The sequence below is a fragment of the Orcinus orca genome, chromosome 7, assembly GCF_937001465.1.
Source record: "Orcinus orca chromosome 7, mOrcOrc1.1, whole genome shotgun sequence".
Taxonomy (NCBI): Eukaryota; Metazoa; Chordata; class Mammalia; order Artiodactyla; family Delphinidae; genus Orcinus; species Orcinus orca.
In genome coordinates this window covers 48,356,515-48,378,573 of record NC_064565.1, presented here as the reverse complement: position 1 = coordinate 48,378,573, position 22,059 = coordinate 48,356,515, and the positions used below count along the sequence as shown (strand labels likewise).

The window sequence follows — 22,059 nt, the reverse complement described above, 5'->3', positions numbered from 1 at the left end:
TAAAGTTGAGGTGATGGAAACCAGACAGCAGATCATCTGTAAGGTCTCTCCCTAAATGGTACGGTTCTTTGATTTCCAAATAGACACCCACCGTTCTCCAAACCCATCAAATTATTAAAACCAACAACAACAGATTGCAAAGGTTTTTTTCCCCAGAGAAAGGGAAATTTGCAAAAGAGACACAGTTAAAACCCACAAGAGCCATTTAACATGATCTTTGCTATTAAGCTCCTATTTCCTTGAAGCTGGTCCCCAGGGAAAGAGAAAAGAAAAATTAGCTTAAATTCTCTACCACCCAAAAACTGGAGGAGGAAAAAATGTCTAACTTACTAAATTTCCTGTCCAATAACTCTCTTAGCACAGTGCATATAAATTGCTATTTCAACATTATTTTGAGAAATGTGTTACCACAAGTCGGAAAGGCTTTGGTTTCAATATGCAAATCCCTGCATACAGTGGTAAAAATTCCATTTAAGCAGATTCCCACCTGGATTTCTAAATAAGCCTAAGCTCTCGTTAAATTTAGTAAGTTGTTCTTCAGTGTCATTTTCCTCATTCCTTGTATACTTACAGCCATAGAAAGTGTTGTCCTATGCAATTTTAAATAAAAGTTATAAAATGGTTCTATGATGCAAATTATGGCACTACAAGGGACTGCTCGCCTTGGCAGTATAAACTGGTCACACTAGTTAGCAGAGTTCAAAAATAATGCCCCCAAACATCTGCTCAGGCTCAGAAAGAGGTTTTTGTTTTAAGTCTACTCCACATACAAATATCTTTCAAGAAGTTACACACCATCACCTCTTGAGGAGCTTCTTAAAACACACACACACAGATAGCAGGGACGCCCACCCCATCCCCCAAATTCTAGTTCAGCAGACCTAGGGTGAGCCCTGGTGCCCTAATCTTTGAAACCTCACAGGAGATTATGATGTGCACTCCCCTGCCATGCGCCTGTTGAGACGCTTTTACCTCCTGGCAGGATTCCCACAAAGTTGAGGTGGGGGACAACTGGCCACTATGTTCTTCATGGACGAGCCAGGCACGGCAGGAGGGGTGAGCACAGAACATGAAATCCCAGGAGTAAGCCATGCTGGACAGATGGCAGAGCGCACCTGCACGTCACATGCATGTCTCAAGAACACTCAGAGGTTTGGAAGCAGCTTTAACCTTGACCCCATCTCCTACGGAGGAGCATTTCCAGCACCCACAGAAAAGAGATCCAGGGCAGAGCCTCCAATGTCCCTAGTCAACCGCTCCATCCTGGACCTCCTGGGGATCCCTACTCCACAGCCTCAACCGTAAGCACCTGAGCATGGATAACAACAGTCCTCCAAGCTGTGCACACTTAGGATGGGATTAGAGACTCCGTTCTCAGCCAATTCTCTCTCTCCTTAAAGGAAAGAGGGAATATTTGAGTCCTACTATATGCTCCACGCTGCAGATAGAGAATACAAACAAAAAAGGAGAAACAGAACAAACTCTTAACCATCAGGAGCCTCCGGCCTCACCAAACCCCTTGTAGTAGGTATTTCTGTTTCACAATTTACATGTAAGACTGCAGTACAGGAAAACCATAGTACAGGAGAAGTTTAGCAACTTGCTTAAAGTTCCTAAGGCCCAGGAAGGGAAGGACACACTCAGAAGAGGTTAACAAGACAGTATGTAGAGGGGCTTCCCTGGTGGCACAGTGGTTAAGAATCTGCCTGCCATTTCAGGGGAAACGGGTTGGAGCCCTGGTCCGGGAAGATCCCACATGCTACAGAGCAACTATGCCCACGTGCCACAACTACTGAGCCTGCGCTCTAGAGCCCATGAGCCACAACTACTGGGTCTGCGTGCCACAACTACTGAAGCCCATGCACCTAGAGCATGTGCACCGCAACAAGAGAAAGCCCACGTGCAGCAACGAAGACCCAACACAGCCAAAAATAAATAAATTTGTTAAAAAAAAAAAAAAAAAAGACAGTATGTAGAGCAGATGGGAGATGGAACCCAAGCCATTGTAACTGCTGTGGCCCTAAAAAGCCAACCTGGGGGGGCTTCCCTGGTGGCACAGTGGTTGAGAGTCTGCCTGCCGATGCAGCAGACACAGGTTCATGCCCCGGTCCAGGAAGATCCCACATGCCGCGGAGCGGCTAGACCCGTGAGCCATGGCCTCTGAGCCTGAGCATCCGGTGCCTGTGCTCCGCAATGGGAGAGGCCACAGCAGTGAGAGGCCTGCGTACCGCAAAAAAAAAAAAAACAACCTGGGAAGAGCAGCTGGGTAAGGCAGGTGAAAACATTCCCTTATTTGTCTCAGTAACTAAAGGGAGGTTTGTAATTAAACTTGATAAGTTTTTCATGGGGATTGGGGAACAAGAAAATGACATGATAAAGAACAGACATCACAATATATTCATCTATTGACTAGTTATGTTGTACACCTGAAACTAATAGTGTTACATGCCAACTACATCTCGATTTAAAAAACAGCAAAAAAAAACTGACAGCCAGTCTGACATTATTAAAAGTCTGAAAATGTTTATCAGTTCTACTTCTTTGTTTACAAACTAAGATATTAAGCCAGTCACACAACATATATTAGATGTTTTTAATGCAAAAGCACTGTGCTAGGCACCATAGAGACCAAAAAACCCTGAAACGGGCACCAAAAAAAGTCAGCAAAGTTTTAAAAGAATGAATCAATGCATCCCTATTATTAATAATGACTGCTTTAACATCGTAATTAAGTCACGAATTTTTAAAAAATTATTCTTAAATTTCTTTGAACAAAATCCCAGTTCAGGGCTTCCCTGGTGGCGCAGTGGTTGAGAGTCCGCCTGCCGATGCAGGGGACATGGGTTCGTGCCCCGGTCTGGGAAGACCCCACATGCCGCGGAGCGGCTGGGCCCGTGAGCCATGGCCGCTGAGCCTGCGCGTCCGGAGCCTGTGCTCCGCAGCGGGAGAGGCCACAACAGTGAGAGGCCCGCGTACCGCAAAAAAAAAAAAAAAAAAAAAAAAAAAAAATCCCAGTTCACTTTCAAAGACCTCAAAATTGTTCAGAAAGTAACATATCTTGGGAAACTTGGTCTGTCAGAGCACGAATTCTCCCTGGGTCTCACTCACCTCGCTTCACCCCAGACTCTACTTGCTGGCAACAGAGAGACGCTGTCTTACTCGGGGGGCACCCAGAAAGTTCCTCTGTGACCACAGAAAGCTGGGAAGAGAACTGCAAAAAAGAAAACCGGTCAGCATACCCGTCCTCCGACGCAAGAAGCACAGAGCTTATAAAACTAGCTACAACCGGGCTTCCCTGGTGGCGCAGTGGTTGAGAGTCCGCCTGCTGATGCGGCGGACGCGCGTTCGTGCCCTGCTCCAGGAGGATCCCCCGTGCCGCGGAGCGGCTGGGCCCGTGAGCCATGGCTGCTGAGCCTGCGCGTCCGAAGCGTGTGCTCCGCGATGGGAGGGGCTGCGGCGGTGAGAGGCCCGCGTGACGCAAAAAAACAAAAAAGCCACAGCTACAACCAGGACTCCAGACAAAGCAGTGATGGAGAGGAAACAGCTGTCAGCATCTACATACTCTTAACAGGGGAAAAAACAGGGTGATGGGCTGGCAAATCCAAGAAAACTCATTCCTTCTCCCGATACCCTCTGTCCAAGTGACCAGGGACACTGACTGAAAGCCCCTTGTCTTGAGCAAGGTACTGCAGTGTCCGGACTACCCTCTCTATCTCAGGTTTTCTCTTTAAGTGATGCTAATGGGTTTGCAGCCCAAAGCACAAATGTTTCAAAGGTTTGAGATATCGAGCCAAGAACCTCTCTAAAGCACTCAGGGCGCTCAAGTTCTCCAGAACATTTTCTTCCCGTATTTCCTACCTCACTCTTAGCAGGTCCCAGCTCTCTATACGACTCATCATTTCCGAACACACTGTCCAATCTCACACCTTTACTCTCCCCAGTCCCTCATCCTGAAACCCCTCCCCCCACTCTGGAGATGAGTCATCCTCCAGGCACAGCTCAAGTATCACCTGCCTGCCCACCCCACCCCACCCCACCCACCCCCATGGAACCTCGCCAGTCCTTCCTCTGCAGTCAAAGCACCTTGAGAGTGGTAGAATGCAGGGTACCTGCATTCTAGCATTTGCTTCCTGCTGCCTTGACCTCCCCTCCTCCCCGTTTCTCAAGGGCTGGTCTTCCCTGCCGTCCCCTACATCACCCTCCTGCTGTAATCAAAAGTAGAGGCAGATGTCAATGCATGTTTGTGCATTAAAGGATTCCAACAAGAGGTTCTCCATGACTGACTCGGAGTCCATTTCCTTGGGAAATATTCTTTTTTACTACTACTCTGGTACTGGAAGACGTTCTTTTTCAAGGGTGCTATCTATGCTCAAACACACCGACAACCGGGCTCTGGCTCAAGTCAATCCCCTTGCAGCAACGCTGCCGGGCTTCACTGCCAAAGAGGACGGATCATGTGTAGTCACGTTGGAGCCAACAAAACCACCTTGGCAAGGCACCGGAGTGTAATAGGTTTGTGCATGCAAAGTACGGGTGGAGGCCTTTTCTCCCTTGTAAGTCTGTTTGATGGGCTCTACAAGACATGCCCCCCTTACCCACTACGACTTCAAAGATAAAAACGGAGCACGGGAGCTTTTCTCTGGGAGGAAACCAGGGACCGAGGCAGGACACAGGTCCAGTCTCCCCCCCCACTTCAGGACAGCTGAGGTCTCATTCAAGGAGAACGCAGAGGAGAAACCTACACAGTCCAGGTGGTCACCCTCTGTCAAATCTCACCTCATGTTCGGCGACAGCCCATAAACTCTGCCAAGCCTTCTGAGCGCTCCAGGTTTCTCCCTCCCGGGGTTGCTGACCTCACTGGTAGTATTTAAGCATTCACTGCAGGACAGCACCACCTGGTGCACAGCAGCTCAAATATCTGAGGCATCCTCCTATTATTCACGCATAAAAGGGATCACCTGCCTCTTCACCGAGACTCGCAGCCAGGGAAGGAATCCATCTCGCAGCTGCCGCAAGGATTTCAGCCAACCTCCTTCCACATAACACACCTCAGCAGAAAAGGCAGTCGCCTCTTCTGTCCCAACCACAGCCAACAGACAAATCTAAAAGAATAGCCATCACAGCCCACGACATGCCTGCTGTCATGCAGACCCTCGGCCCAGAGCACGCACGGACCTGCGTGCACTCTTACAACTACATCTCTAACAGGTGATGCACACACGTGCTTTCTCTCTGGCCTCTTCACCTACAGCAACCCATTTGTTACTACCTCTGTAAGGGCGGGGTGGGTGGGGCAGTCCTTTCTGAGTTTAAGATGACAAAGACAGCTCTGTAAATTACTGAGTCACAGAAGTCCCAAGGGGAGGTGACTTCCTGCAAAAAGGACTGTCCCTACAGTCTGTTTTTGTGGTGATGAGATCACAGAGTCTAGATTCTGTATTCAGTCCTACATGGGTTTTAAGGGCCATATTCAGTAATTACAGAAAGGAAAAACGGAGGTCAACGAGACCAGAGGAACTCTGAGTGGTGTTTGAGAAGTTACTTATAACTACAGTTAGATCACTCATCCACCAGACTCAGAAGAGAAACTAGGCCTCGAGTTTTCAATTGTCCTTTAAAATCAATGTTAGATGAGGAAAAAAATGGAACTTTTACTGGGTGAGGCCCAGAGAGGGTGACCAGTGATGAAGCCCACAGCTTTCACTGGGTCACACCCCGCTCTGAGAGCTCATGCATCGCAGTGGAGAACAATCCCACAGAAATCCTGAAGCCAGTAAAAGGAAGCTCTTTGTTTTGTTTCATTTTGAATGCTGGTGCTTAATAGAAAGCAAACTTAAATAAAGGCAAAAAATAGGAAGGAGGAAAACTCTGGGGACTCCGCATCCGTCTGGGACTCGAGCAGCAACAGGCATTATATAAAAATACTTATTTCCATTTCAAATCTTGTGGCTTCCATTTTCCTTAATACAGGTGTAGTGCTAGTACCATTAAACCTATCAAGTACACGGAGGTGGTTTCAATCCTCACCACCCACCAGCATCTCCTGGGGAGCTTTAACAATTCTGATGCCCAGAAGAATGAAAACAGAATCTCTGGGGACCCAAATGTTACTTTTTAAAGCTGACCAGCTGATTCTAACGCATAGCCAGGACCTGGAACCACTGCCCCTGACCTATCCTCAGGGTGTTTTCTTCTGTTGCGGCAGGTAGGGAGCAGGACATATTTATGCCTAAAAGAAGGGAATGGGAGGAGAAACACAAATGGACGGGGAGAGGGCTGGAGGAAGCTGGAGTGAATAACACCTTGCAGGGGATGATTGCTGGAGTGGGTGTGAGGTAGGGCCTGGGGGGGCACACTCCCCAGAGAGAGGACGGGGTGGGGACAGACCGGGTCATTCCCCAAGTAAGCCCTGGAAAGGCACTGTCATGGAGTTGGTGAGAGGAAGCGATTCACAGCTCATCGGTAAAGACCATCCCTATGTCAAGGGTTTGCTATGTGAGAAGTGATTATAATATGGTTTTCAGATGTGAAGACCTGGATTTACCACTATGATTTCTCCTGGTTCTTCCAGTAACAGTACTGACAGGTTTGCTTGTTTTTTTTTAACTGATAACCCATATTTTCTTGCTCACTGAATCTGACAGAGCACACCCTCATTACAGGGTAACTGCCTCGAGTTACAATGCCCAGAGAACAAAGCTTTCCTAGGCTCCTATGAGAGCTGAATCGAAACTTGATCTCAATTAGCATCATGATGTTCTCTCAGATGTGACAGTGCGTGGATAAGAGATGCTGGCTACCTGGGGGAAGGGTGAGGACTGCAGGGAACACCGTCTCCAGCTGAGGAGAGCTAATTCTATTCTCACTTCCTTGTTCCTTAGTTCGTAGGGCTACCTGCTCTCTACCTGTCCTGTAACAGAGGGACAAAAATCAGGCTGTCCAGCTGGGATGCCTCCTTCCCAATTTCAGTCTCTCATGGAGGAATTAATCAGTTTTACATTATCCATCCATTACCAGTGTTGCCCAAAGTATATCCTGCAGGTCATCTGTACCAGAAGGACCTGGGCCATTCCTGGATGCCCCAGGCTGCATACGAAGGGAATCATAATATCTGGAGTACAGCCCAAGAGTCTGCATTTTAATCAACCACACAGACACAATGGCCTGTGAACCCGTCATAAACCCTCAACAACTCCTCCTTTGAAATAGGTTTATCAGAGGTGCTGCTAAATCTGTCCATAACCTCTGCCACTTCCTAACTGGGCTTTCATTAACTCACCCTCCTCCGTGGTCTCCCAGGGTAACTGGTCTCTCCAAGGTACACTGCATGGCCATTTACTCAATACCACTGCTGGCTCAAAGCTCCCAACTCAAGTCACGCTTCTCTGAACGCACACCTGATGCAAAACTTCTCTACCAATTTCAATCGAGGGTTTCAGGTCTGCTAGTTCTCTCTCCCAACTAAACCTCAAGCTTCTTGAAGGCAGGGCCCACATCATCCCTCTGTATCTTCCACAGGGCCCAGTACCTCTTAGGTTCCAAGAGCAGTGGTTGACTAACAGACCAAGCTCTTGCGTCAGCCCTGGGTTTTCCTTCTTTCAACCTTCTCATTCTCCCTGGGAAAACTTTCATTCTCTCCTTTCCATAACAAAATTGATTCAGGCAAAGGTGGGAGAAAAGATTTACATACTAGTGGGGAAAGAGTGGGGGCGGGGTGAAAGTCATAAGCCAGCAACCTCAACTCTCCAGCAAACACCTAGAAACCAAGAAGATCTATTTAGTCTCCGAAGCTGCCAAAATCAGTAACTAAATTCACACACAATTCAGAAGAGAACTTCCCAGCTTCTTCCCATTTTTCTCCAACACCTCCTTCCCAGGCCCTCCCTGAGAGCTAGTTTACTCCTCTTCTAGATACAACTCTAACAGGAGGGAAATATGTGTTTTTCCCAGTCACCATAAATTAAGAAGATGGAGGGCGATTGCTAGATCAAGGCACAATGAAAATCCTGAGAAATTATGCCTGACAGGAGACAATGTATAAAATCCCAAACAGCAGATTACAGGCAGTTATAGTTTAAATAGCCTTTCAATCCCCAAAACTGTCCAAGAACACCTAAACAAAGCATTTCAAAATAGCACCATTAGTGGCTCTGAGAGATCACCCCAGGCACTAAGAGAAGGTTATTTTCTTTTCAGTGGATCTCCAGTAACTACATTCAGGAGATGCCCACAGAGGCAACCTCAGTCCCTAAGAACCAAGTGTTCTCAAAAATACGAATGGGCACTGAGAATTCCCTGGTGGTCCAGTGGTTAGGACTCAGCGCTTTCACTGCCCTTTCACTGCCATGGCCAGGGTTTGATCCCTGGTCGGGGAGCTAAGATCCCACAAGCCGCAGGATAAGGCCAAAAAACAAAACAAAACAAAACAAAACAAAGGAATGGGCACTGTATCCAACTGCAATGCACTGTCCCTATGTGATCTCCAATACCAGTGACCATCAGAACAGACTTTCAAAGGCACACACCCCTAGGTGTTGCCATCCTGATTGGGAGCCTTCCTTCTGGCTACTCTTACACTTGCCACGTGCTCTCATCACTTCCCATCTACCTTTTCTTGTGGTACTTGTGAGTGAAGCTGCTCACCAGATCATAAACTTCCTTGAGCAGAGGGATTGCACCTTTTGCATGGACACCATGCCCCCCATCTCTGCATCTCACAGCTGATGCCTACTGACAGTCTGGAAGCCCTACAGCCAGATGATCTTAAGGAAGGAGGTATCTAAATGAGCTGTTTTAAAACAGCCCAAGCATTTCTATAGTCTTTAAAGGTATTGGTTTTCCTGCTTTCTGACAGTTTTTTTAAAAATACAGGTTTAAATGTTAGAATTCTGTGATCAATGGGGCAAGCCTCGATTTACTTTGCAGTCTAATCTGTACAGGACAGAGAGAGCCCAGGCGTAAATTCTGCAACAAACTGCATGTGCCTGTCTGAACCGCAAAGGTTAGGGTGAGTTTATCCTTGATCTAAAGGAAATCTAACCTCAAACGGCTTCAATCATTCATCTAACTCAGAACTGATTATTGGGTAACTTCATATTTATGTCTCGATACGTAATAGCATTCAAGTACCGATTTGCTTTAGGTTTAGTAAAGAGAGTAATGAATTTAACTGGTAGTTCTATAATCATAAGGTTGTGATTTATACTTGGTTCAACAAATTTTTTTTACCTAAATCGAGTTAAAAACTCAATCTATGTCCAGATTCACAAAAGTAACTCTCAGTTTTGTTTCAAGCTCACTGTTGAATATGCTACTTACACTCTGAGACCCGTCCATTTACAAACAAGCTACAACGACTCACCCAGTACCGAAAGCTTATCTCATCAGGTCTGGGCTGTCCAGGCCTTCTAGGCCTGGCCTGCTGTTTCCAGCTTCCACAGCCCATCCTTCCTTCCCCACAGCTGAAGCCTCTTGACCCTTGCCCGCACCCTCCCCTCCCTGGCGTGAGCCAGCGGGAATTTCTAGAATAAAAGATTTAAACAGCTCAAGCCAAGTTGTTCTTGCTTCTTAACCAGCCCTGACCTTATTGTGTCTAATGACTGGGCTTCTCTCTCCTGCATTCCACAGGCCTGGGTGACCCTCTCGCTCGGTTCTGATAACTGAGCCCGGGCCCCTCGCTGGATAACCTGGAAGTCCTTGGGCTCCGAGGCGCTGCCTGCCTCTTGAAAATCCTCCAGGGGACCGGAGGTGCACCCTGAACCCACTGGTCTGCAGCTGGTCAGGGGACACAGGTGCTCCGTCAGGCTACTCTGCCGCCCTGCGCCGCTCCCTGCCAGGCCACCAGCGCTGCAGACTCCCGTTCTTTCCTCCCGGCGCACAGGACTTCCAGCTGCAGGTGCCAGCACTGCTGTCCCCACCTCCGGGTGGAGGGTTCCTGGCCCAAAGTGGGCCTCACAAGGAAATGACTCATATCACAAAAAGCCGAGGGTCCTCTGGCCAGAACACAAATAAGTCACAGGATCTGAATCTTAACCTATCAGAAATTAAAACCTCAGCAATGAGACATCAACAAAGCAAAAGCAAATAGGATATATCTGTTCCCTGAGAATTCAACACCCCCATGCTGCCTGTGGGTACTGAAGCCACGGCCCCCTTGTTCACTAGTTCTAAGATGAAACCCGAGGAAAATCAGAGAAATGGCGGCAACTGTGTCTTCCCTGGGTGGAGGGGAATCAGAGGACTTCTCATAAACCACCTCAAAGCTAACATCTATGGCTACTGAATATGAAATACAGAATATGAAAATAACTAGATAATTCTCTGCAAGAAATCAAGTCGTCTTCTAAAATGTTATTAACAAAGCTAAATTTATATGTACATTTTTATCCACAGCCTTAAAAAAAAATCAGACATTAAAAACTCTAGATGGCTAAACTGTCTTCCATTTCAAAATAACATAAAAACAGCAACCTTCATTTTCTGGTCAAAGCTTATTTTTGCAACACCTATCATTTTCTACAGAATTCTAGCATTTTCTGCTTCCTACCACTATTTTGTAGAAAGACTTTTCCCCCCTTGGCATTATATCTTTGCTTTTTGATCTTGTTAACAATCCTGAAAATTCCAACTTGCAATTTTTTCAGTCCTGGGAAGGAATAACACACAGTCATTTAAAAACCAAAAGCAATGTCAATGTTTCCTCAATGACACAGCTGCTGTGAGTGACCAGTGAATAAAAATTTGGGTTTCTTTGTTGTTGGGTTTTTGTTTTGTTTTGTTTTGTTTTTGGCAGGGGCTGAGGGGGTAGATGTGGATAATGACTTCTCTCCAAAATAATTATCAAAGTTATTGAACACATGGTCAAAAACAGTAAGGCATTAGTAAAGCAAGAAGTACTATGATAAAGTACTATAATAAAGCCCAGTGAATATACATGAACAGAAGAGGTTGCTCAAGGACTCCAGACAGGAGAGGACCCACTCTGTGTGCCAGGCATTACATGGTGCACAAATTCTGTATTACAAACCCTAAAAAAAAAAAAAAAAATGAGGCATATGATCCAGCAATCCAACTTCTGGGTATTTATCCAAAAGAACTGAAATCAGGATCTCGAAGAGCTCTCTGCACTCTCATGTTCCCTGTGGCTTTATTCACAATAGCTAAGACTGGAAGCACCCTAAATGTCCATCAACAGATGGATGGACAAAGAAAATGTGGCACATCTGTACAATGGAATATTATTTAGCCTCAAAAAAAGAAAATCCTGTCATATGCTACAACACGGATGCAACTTGGGGACATTATGCTTGCTCGATGAAATAAACCAATCTCAGGAGCACAAACACTGCAAAGATTCCAATTCATATGAGGAATCTAAAGCAGTCAGACTCATAGAAGCAGAAGGTAGAATGGTGGTTGCTAGAGGCTGGAGTGGGGAGTGGGGGGTAAATGGGGTGTTGCTGTTCTATGAATATAAAGTGTCAGTGATGTAAGATGAAAAATTTATACCGATCTGCTATACAACACTGTACTTATAGTTAACAATACTGGATCATACACTGCAAATTTAAGTTTTAAGTGTTTTGTTTTTTTTTAAACCACAACTTTTTGAAAATGAGGAAACAGGCTCAGGAATTCAGATTATGCTGGTTTCAAAGCTCCCATCCCTTCTACTGCTTCATATGGCCTGCTTGCAAGAGAAGCATAAACAACATAGATTAGCATATAATTATGGGCTAAACTGCATAACAGAAAAGGGGAGGGGACAGGGAACCAAAGAAGGCTGAAGTAGTTGAGGAAAGCCTCAAAGTAGAGGGCAACTTAGGCCGACCCCTGAAGGTCAAGCTGAGCCCATGAAGATTGCAACGAGCCTGGCATCTGGGTGCAAACACTGGGCTGGTCCAAGCTTAGAAGGCATGCTAGGAAATCGCTTTCAAAGGCTGCAAAGGTAGCATTATGTAGAACAAACTCCATGCTTCCAGCTCGTGAACTAAACCCAGAGGGCTAAAAATCAAAGCAAAACCAAAGGAAGTGGTCAGAGTACCCTAAACCATTTATAATCTAGCCCTCCAAATTTGAGTGTTTTTTGAATCCTGGAAAAGGCCTTGCTATTGACAAGTAAGTACAATATAAAAAGTTATAAGGCACAGCCCTCTATCAGGGTCAGCCTGAGTTAAAATGATCAGACTTCAATGATCAAAGTACGAACACCTCAAAAGGCTGTCTGAGCAACCAAATAATGTACATCCAGGGCTTTCAAATCATCTCAGTTCCCCCACCAGGGATTGAGCCCAAGGTCAGGGCAGTGAAAGCACCAAATCCTAGCCACTAGACCACCAGGGAACTCTCTCCAACCTATTTTTAAGTAGCAGAACATTTTTCTTGTACAATTTTGAAATGATGAAAAAGATATTGATCTCTCTAGGAAAAATTTTTAGCTGTCTTTAGTTCTCTTATTTTTTTTTAAGATTTTTTTGATGTGGACCTTTTTTTTTTTTAAGTCTTTATTGAGTTTGTTACAATGTTGTTTCTGTTTTATGTTTTAGGTTTTTTGGCCCTGAGGCATGTGGGATCTTAGCTCCCCAACCAGGGATTGAACCTGCATCCTCTCCATTGGAAGGTGAAGTCTTAACCACTGGACTGCCAGGGAAGTCCCTAATTTTTTAAATAGGACTTTCCAAGTCCCCTCTCCAGCCCTTAAACTTTGACTTATGGCCTATATCTCACACTCTAGCCCTTAATTATATGCCACTCTATATTGTTTATCCTTTTCTAATATGTGGACAATATGGTAAAGTAGAAAAGACAGGAAATTTGAAGTCACAGTAATCTGCATTCTTGTGCTAGCTTGCCAGTATTTTTCATATTTTTTTTAACTTTAGAGCAATCTTCTTCAGGTGTGTGTGGGGGACATTAAATTTGAAAAAGATTCATCTTAAGTTCAGCAAGTCCTTCAGTTTTAATTTCAGTTATATTCTGTTTAATTTAAATAAAACTTACTATTTTATTTTAATGTCTGAAGTAAATTTCTGAATGGTAAAATTACTTTTCTGTACTTTTAAAGAAATTTGTACCAGAATGTAGATTGCTTTTTTCAATGGGAAAATAACTTTTAAAAAGAAAAGCCTTAATTAGTTTCAGTTGAATGCAAGAAGGGCCCAAACCCTGCCCTCTGGCTTAAAACATGGATTCAAAAACCACTGGCAACTACCAAAGTAGTTGCAAAGGGTCAAATATTAGATGAATATGATGATTATGCATCATTCATTTGTAAATAATCTGTTTTAAGTTAACCATTCGCCTTACATTGTCAATTACGGTATTATGTGTAAGACGGTCAGCTCTTTTAGTTTGGGGTCCTGGGCTAATGAGGTAAGGACTTGAGTCTCTTTTCTTAGCTTCATGTAACTCCAGACTACAGACATTTCACAAAGGCACAACAGAAGTTCTAAAACCACACCTGTACTAGCAAACAACTTCAAATCCCCTGGTAATAATCCATAGTTCAGAAGCTGTTTATATGAGTGGTAACAAGTTATTACACTTTAACTTAATAAGCCCTGTGTTTCCCACAGTTGGTAGAGAGAGAAAAGTAGAAGCACTATGGTGTCTAGAAAAAGACTCTTGGACAGTATTTCGGGCAGGGGGGCGACACTGGCTACACCACACAACAGATATGTACATCCGAGAGGGTTATGTCTATACCACTCAACAGGTGTGTATGTCCAAAGGGTTCTGGCTATACCATACAAGAGATGGATGACCTTGAACCAGTCTCTTAAATTTGCTCGCCCTGACCAGCTTCGTATGCAAAGTCAGCAAATTGAATTAGACGTGTTCAAGCCCTTCCGATACTAAAACTCAATCTAAGTCCACAAACTCTTGATTAATTAACTCCGAATTTAACAAAATAAGGCACGTAAAATCCTTAACACAGGGGCAAGCACGCCGTACGCATGTCACAAACGCTGGCGGCTGTGAATAAAATAAGGCGGTTCAGGTTTGTATGTGTTGTACACAGCGTATACTTGAGTATCTTTGGTGGGATTTTCTAAAGGAAAACAATCACACACTTTAAAGTCCTATTTTAATCAGCATCATTAAATCAAAGGAGTCCCAATGAAACAATAAATTATGAAGCTCCACAGGAGAGGATATGAGCCTCTCAAAATCAACCGCTTTGTTTTGTTTTGAATTAGACTTTCAGTGAACTCTTGGCAGCACGCAGGTGGAAATCATGAGCGCTGTCGAGACTCACTGGCTCAGCACACATTAACTGAAAACGTTGCAGCTGGGGAAGCAAAGATCAGCGAGACCCTGCCTCTGGGTCCAAACAATGGCAAGCGATGAGTGTCCTAGGGGTACAAACTGTTGAAGGGTCTGGATAAGTACAAGGCTTCCGGAAAAAAAGGTCTCACACTAGTGTGCCACAGATATTCTGTCTGGCCCACACGCTTTGTTGTAGTTTCCACTTGAGTTAGGTCGCAAACACTCAGAAATCCAGAGGTCATCTCTAAATAATGGTCTAGCTTCTCTTGGAAGTTTGGGAGTGCCAGCAGTATTGAGCCCGCATTCCTACTCTGCGACACCCCACGGCAGGCAGCCGTGCAGCCCCTCGACCTCCACTACTCCCTTAATTAACCCCACCACTGGAGCTGAGGCTCAGCCTTCCCCCTCAGCTCACTCCCTCGCTAGCTCAGGATCCCATCTGCCTTTGCTCCCTCCACCTGCCTATAATCAAGGAGAGCTCAAGAGCTCTGGAGCAGAGACAACTGAGCTGGCACCTCCACTCTGCCACATACCAGCCATGTCATTATCTTAGGCAAGTAATTCATCTCTTAGCTTCCCATCTGCAAACCTGGGTATTAATAGTATTTACCTCATAAGGCTGGTGTGAGGGGAAATGTGTCGTTACCTGCAAAGCGCCTCATACACAGCAACTGCTCTATAAATATTAGATGTTACTACTCTCTGGCCCCTGAAGGCATGTCAGTTTCAAACTTCTGTCCTAGAGCTTTAATAGTCTAAGGTTACCTAGTAAATTATTTTATGATCAAAAAGAAAATGGCATATGGTGAAAGCTGTTCAGATACAGCTTAAGCATCATGAGACCCGCTACTCACAAAGGACAAATATTATGATTTCACACACATGAGATACTTAGAAGAGGCAAAGGCACAGAGACAGAAAGTAGAATAGATGTTGGAGGGGCAGGAGGGAGTGGAGGATGGGCAGTTAGTGTCTAACGGGTATGGAGTTTCTCTTGGGGAAGATGAAAAAGTACCGGGGATGGATGGGTGATGACTGTGCAACAGTTGGAATGTACTTAACGCCACTGAACTATACACTTAAAAATGGTTAAAATGTAACTTTTGTTATGTATACTTTAAGACAATTTTTAAACAATGAATGACAGAGCCGACATAATCTCGTCTGCTGCTCTTTGCTAGAATCAATTTGTTAATGATCCCAAAGACCCCCAATACACTACAAGTTCATGTTCTCAAAAGCCAACTACTGCATTTCCCATAATGGTTTAGGAAGAACTGTATTAACTATTTTAACAGCTGTGCAGCACAACCGTGGGCTTTCTTCTCAATCTGGAGGCCTCATGGGGATGACTCTGTAGCAGATACAGTTATGAGGCCAGTGGGATAGCCTTTTAATACCTGTCTACAGCAGTCGGGCTGTTCTTCCTTCATTATAAAATGCTCCGCACGGACACCTCATTCTCTCTTTTCTCTCAAAAATATACAAAATGGGCAGCTTCCTGCCAAGTACTATGTAACTGGCTGCCTTTGAACTGTGGGATGCCGGGTAACAGTGACAAGACGTTTTAATCTCCATGCCTATTCTACAATAGCATTCAAAACGTGCACACACAAGAGTCTTGCCAGGCTGCAAATCAACAAGCACAAGAGAATGTCCCAAACTATTCCAGTCAGGGTCCTATTTTTTAATTTCTATATGTGGCTGCTTTCTGTGCCATCGGTCCTTCATTTTTTAAAAAAAGTACATAAAATATAAGTAAATTTAAAACTCTGAAAACTGCATTTAACCTGAGAAACACCACACACACACACACACACACACACACACACACACACATTATATCCAGTATACATCTGCAGTCTTCCAACTCAGAACCACTGCAAATATTCATTTCCTAACCTTTACAGGGCCACCCCCCACGAGTTTACAATCTTGGGTCAGACAAACTGTACTTAGCTCCTTCTAAGAAGAAATTGCACTGCACTTCGAAATTTCTTAACTAAACTGACGCCTTTTTGGCAGCAATGTTGTTTGGCAGGAAAGATCCCTCTAAATATTACTGAATAATCAAAGTGACAGAATATATTTTATCTTTTAAATATTACATTTTGAGTACCAACCCAAACTTGGGATGGGAGAACTACCTGGTACCATGATTTCCACTGCTGCCTGAGAGTTAAGAGACCAACTACCCAGGTGACTGTATGTCCTATATATAAACCCTCAAACTCTGATGATCATTTTCCCCTGCTAAGACCAAAAAAAGTATTCCAGAAAGACAAAAAGGGAAAAGATCATAGGCAAAGTGCACACTTTATATCTCTTTAAAGCCAACGTGTGCATCAAATGACAAGTATTTTTATACTCCAGGGATCAAAGGCAGAGAAGATAAATGTTTTAAAAACTCACTAAAAAACAGCCTCAAACAAAACTGTCTCCATGTAAGAAATGGCTTCAATTTACTAGCCAGCATAGCAGGAAACTGCGAGCAGAGGAGTTGGTATTTTTGTGAGTAGAAAATGTGGCCTTCTCTGTCCAAGCTGCATATACGCCAAATAACAAATCTTTATTAAACAGGGCTGGGAGAGTTGTTGAATTAGGAGACAGAAAGAGAGTTATGACCCCAGATCTGCTGCTGTTATGGGCTGAATTGTGTCCCCCCCAAAATTCTTGTTGAAGACAACTCTCAGTTAAGTGAATGTGACTGTATTTGAAGACAGGGTCTTTATACAGAAATAATCAAGTTAAAGGAGAACCTAAGGGGGGCCCTAATCCAATATGACTAGTGTCCTTATAAAAAGGGGAAATTTGGAAACAGAGACAGACGATGTATAGAGAGAGAAGATGACGTGAAGACAGTTATAAGCCAAGGAGGGGAGCCTAATACACATCCTTCCCTCTCAGGTTTCAGAAGGAACCAACCCTGCCAACACCTTGATCTTTTTTTTTTTTTAAACATCTTTATTGGAGTATAAGTGCTTTACGATGGTGTGTTAGTTTCTGCTTTATAACAAAGTGAATCAGCTATACATATACATATATCCCCATATCTCCTCCCTCTTGCATCTCCCTCTCACCCTCCCTATCCCGCACCTCTAGGGGGTCACATGCACCGAGCCACCACCTTGATCTTGGACTTCCAACCTCCAGAACTCTGAGACAATAAAGTTCTGTTGTTTAAGCCACCTAGTTTGTGGGACTTTGTTACGGCAGCCTTAGCCAACTAATACAACTATTTACCAACACATACGGTCTCAGATTCAACACAACCCAGTCCTCAGGGACCTTTCCTTGATCAAGTGAACATAAGACAACACCCATGCAAATATCTTGTAAATCTACAAACGGCTATGTAGCAGTCAGCACTATAAGGCACAGTGGTTACAGAAGAAATCTAAAACTCTTCCTACCCTCTCCTAATTGGCATAGGAATGTACAATGCGTTGCAAACTGACCACACCACTATAAATCAGGGCCAAGAATGTATTTTTTAAAAAGCAAATTCTATACTCATCAGCTCACCACCAAAAAAGCAGAGTCAGTTTTAAGACAGGATTTTTTCCCAGGACAAATGGCAAATACAGCGTAAATACTCTCATATTCTGTGAAGTCTGGATACATAAAGATGTGTTATCCTCTGTGTCTCACCCCCTTGGGACACAATTTTACTGCAGGAATATGATGTAACTGCCCTGCTTTTGTCCACCAAACAGAACATAATATGCCTTCAATATGTCAGCCTGTTTTACCTCCCTAAATACATAATTGATTTTCAACATTTTATGCTCCAGTTACTGCCCCAAAGCAGAATGGGACAAGTTCACATTTCAAATGCTCCTTCTTCTCAAGTACAAAAGGAGTGATCAGAACAGTGAACGAACTCTCTTCAAGTTTTCTTGGAGGAGTCATTTGCTTGCCACTTCTCCAGTTTCTCTGTCACTCACATGTACATCCTCATGCATCAAAAAGGATCCAGAACTTACACAACTTGACTAAAAAACAGCCACATATTATACTATGAGAAACAACCAACAAGAAGGAATTGTCTTTATTTAGAACACTGAACGAGTAGCTAGTTACATTCCCAACAGAAACAGAATTAGGACCAATGTCAAAAAAAAATTAAAAGCTTAAACTTCCCTTAAAAAAAAAAAAAAAAAGTAGAGCTATATATTTAGGTCATTTTATTTTTAACCACAGCCTTCTAAATGACCTGAATATCCCAACATCCACTCTAAATGACAAGTTTTGTAATTCCTATGAATAATTTAGTTGGGCAAATTTGTTTTACTTGTTGAATAAAAATGTTACTTTAGAAAATGACAAGCCAGTTTTGCCCACAAAAATTTTCAGTCTGAACATCTTCCATTCCTCTTAGGAAAAAATAGCATGGGAGGGGAGAGAGCAACTTTTAACACTGGGTCTCTGGAACGGCAGGGATTTCAACAGCCATATGGAAAGGGGCAGTTTTTGTTTATCTTAAGTTTTCGAGCTATTCACCATCTCCAAAAAAGAAAAAAAAAAAAGCCGAGAAGTACCAAGGTATTTTAAAGTTCCAAAGGCACGTGTTTGAATTCAGCTTCTGAAAGACATTACTATTAGCACAAGCAGTTACAGTGACTTTCTTAGAACATCGAGTGAATAATATAAGGCAGAATGTTTCACTCTGACATCTACTAAAATGGAAACAGCAGCGGCACTGGCCTCAGCAACAATATGGTCTGGGGGTTTTTGTTTTGTTTTTAAATCCAATTTCACTTTCACAAAAGCCAGTATCTCAAGTAGAAAAAAACTTATCCAGAATGTTGCTGGCCTTGGGAAACAGACCAACGTTCATTACTGGGGGGTGGGGCTCAGGGAAGCGGGGTGTGTGCCTCATTCCTGGCTCCTTTTAGGTGGAGAGCAGGCTTCTTTCTAGCTTACCATCCTGGCCCTACACTCACCTCTTCTTAGAAAGCCAATGAAATACCTCATCCTTGAAGTCTGGGAACAGAAACTGGGGATGGTGACACAGCCCCTCCCATCTTCTTCCTGGATGCCAAGCTACTCTCTGGAGGCACACATCTGAGTCTTCTTAAACATCCTGGCTCTATGGGGACAGGCCTCCGCGTGGGGAAACCCTGATGGTCCAGCAGCACATAAGCAGCCAGACAAGCCTGACTACTGTGGGGCTCAGGTTAGGAAGCCTACTGTTGACATACATTTAAGACACATTCTCCAATATTACTTCCATCAGATTGACAGGATAAAAGTGGGGTGTCATTCAGCGCCCCTCCCTCAATCCCAACAATATAAAGAATGAGTTTTCCTGTTTAAGGGATAGACTTTGAGATCTTACTCTCTTTAAAAAGTGTATTTTACTTCTAGTGACCTGTGAGACAATAGAACAACTCTAAAACCCAAAACACTGACTTTTTTCCATTTCATTCAAAACTGACAACGAATCACTGTTACTATTATTATGACCATTTCTCACTGTATTCCAGCTCAGCCAGTGATTAGAGGTAGCTGAGTGAACTTATCCATATTACTCACACTCATTTATAAAACGGGAATAGTGATATCCCTACCTTGTGGGTATAATTTATAGAATGAACGAAATAACGAGGATTAAAGGAACTTGTACATAAGGCACCTGGAATGTACACAGTAGGTAGTGTTAAATAAATGTCATCTCCCGGGCTCATCTCTTCAAAACGGACACACTCACTGAGAATCAGAAGGGGCTTTAGGAGATTATTCCAATAAACTTTTCTTTTACTTTTAGATGAGGAAATTGCGACCCAAAGGTCACTCAGAGAAAAAAATCTAAAGCTTTTCATTCATTTCTCTAAACACTTATTTCTGAATGTTATGCCCTTCCCACACTCTTGAAGTAGGATTTGGTGGATTACAATCTGTACACCAGAGCCAAGTGTTAGTACTGGATCTTCCCTTACTGTACAAAGGATGGAGAAGAAGACTCACAGGGCTTATGGGCATACCTGCCCTTAGGCCAGGCCCACCACCTGACGCTCCCACGCCTTTTCAATGAAAGAGCAGGGAAGGGCACGCACGGCTGCATTCCCCTAATGAGTCATGTTTCTGGAATCAGCCTAACTCTTCCTTGATTCCCTCTTTGAGTGAGGTCACTTTTCTCAATGGCTCCCAGCAACCCAAAATCCTTATTTTATCAGTTTCTGAATCTATTTCTGTCAAAGTATTTGCCTATTATCACAGTTTCTCAAATTCTCCATCTAAGCCACAAACACATCAACCAATAATTTATGAGAGTGACTAAGCCTTTTTTAATATAAAATTAAGGACAGGAATATTTACCGTGTTTTCTGAATGATATTATAACTACCATTTAAGAAAACTTCTCCAGAGCTGAATGCTGCCAAAGACTAGGTCCCTCTATCTACCCCATCTTTCAAGGAAGTTCCTAAGCGAATGGAATGTACCCACCAAGGGCCCATATTTGCTTTTGCCTCTGGTTCTTTAACATCTGGCCCACCTATTTCCAGAAGAGGCCTTTTTCTCTCTCTTGTTGTGAAATGCTTCTGAAAATACTCGAATAGCACTCAAGTATTTTACTTGTGAGTAATCAATAAATTGCATCACTGTTGAAAAGCTATCAAATTCCACTTTCCATTCAGTACTAAGTACAGTTTTGCACATTCTCAAATGAAAATGAAGCTTTGGGCAACCCATCAGGTACTTCTCCAGTCTGCTTGTAGTTCTTCAAAAAACAGTAATTTTGAATTCTAAATCTGTCTAAAATGCCCAGTTTATCACAGTAGTTAAACCCAGTCCCAGAGATCAACAGAAAATCACAGATGACCAGTCTACCCCAACCATCAACCTATTAAATTCATATTCATCACCACCTGTTGGTCTGCGGTGCCAGGCTGATGAGCTCTACGTTGGAGGGATACTACAGCACCCTCCTCCAGGTAAGCAAACAACAGTTTGTTAACTTGTTACTCTCCCTTCACACGATCTTTTAAGTCCAGAAACAGGTAAAGTATTTGACAATCTTAGAAAGTGTTAATTTGTGAGGAAACTAAGACTAATTTACCTGAAATATTCCACAATAACGACAAAAAGGGCCCTACTCTATGCTCTGCTCCTGCCCTTCCAAAGACTAAAGCAGCCTCCACACAGGTCTCTCCTGGGGGCTTCGTGGTGCTCAGCCACCTCCTCACTACCTCTCTATCCACCCATCCCTCCCGCCAAGGTCAAATCCAATGATTTCATCTTACTGAAATGGAGCAGGACCCTGTGGGGCCCTCCCTGGTACAAACGCTTTCCATGTTCCCAGTTTCTTGTTGGCAGGAAATAGGCTTCATTCGGCCTCCTTGACCTTCCCTGAGTTCCAAGGGGCAGATTTAAACAGCTGCTAATCAGGGAAGGGAGGGGAGATGCAGAAACAAAGGAGGAGGGGTCAAGAAACAACAGTGCAACCCTCACCCCAAACTTTGCCTATAAAAACTTTTCCTCAAAAACCATCTAGGAGGGCTTTCCTGGTGGCGCAGTGGTTGAGAGTCCGCCTGCTGATGCAGGGGACACAGGTTCATGCCCCGGTCCAGGAAGATCCCACGTGCCACGGAGCAGCTGGGCCCGTGAGCCATGGCCGCTGAGCCTGCGCGTCCGGAGCCTGTGCTCCGCAACGGGAGAGACCACAGCAGTGAGAGGCCCGCGTACCACAAAAAAAAAAAAAACAACCATCTAGGAGTTCGGGGTTTTGGAGTGTGAGCCACCTGTGCTCCTTGCTCAGCCCCGCAGTAAACCTTTCTCTGCTCCAAA

General features: G+C 44.0%; 1 protein-coding gene and 2 long non-coding RNA genes across 8 annotated transcripts in view; all 3 read right to left on the bottom strand.

Annotated features, from left to right (window-relative positions):
* LOC125964950 (uncharacterized) overlaps positions 1 to 22,059 on the bottom strand; it is a 340,974-nt gene that overhangs the window by 237,869 nt on the left and 81,046 nt on the right. The gene's annotated exons all lie outside the window — the stretch shown is intronic.
* Positions 1 to 22,059, bottom strand: part of LOC125964949 (uncharacterized) — a 260,419-nt gene that overhangs the window by 188,400 nt on the left and 49,960 nt on the right. The gene's annotated exons all lie outside the window — the stretch shown is intronic.
* TANC1 (tetratricopeptide repeat, ankyrin repeat and coiled-coil containing 1) overlaps positions 1 to 22,059 on the bottom strand; it is a 230,760-nt gene that overhangs the window by 174,109 nt on the left and 34,592 nt on the right. For 3 of the 6 annotated variants that reach the window (XM_049712019.1, XM_049712023.1, XM_049712020.1), the window contains exon 2: positions 3,109 to 3,211. The exons of 2 other annotated variants lie outside the window; for them this stretch is intronic. In XM_049712019.1, the coding sequence (XP_049567976.1) occupies positions 3,109 to 3,211 (103 nt within the window). Of the gene's footprint in view, positions 1 to 3,108; positions 3,218 to 22,059 lie in introns of those variants that run through there. One more of the 6 variants, XM_049712021.1, reaches the window with a different exon arrangement.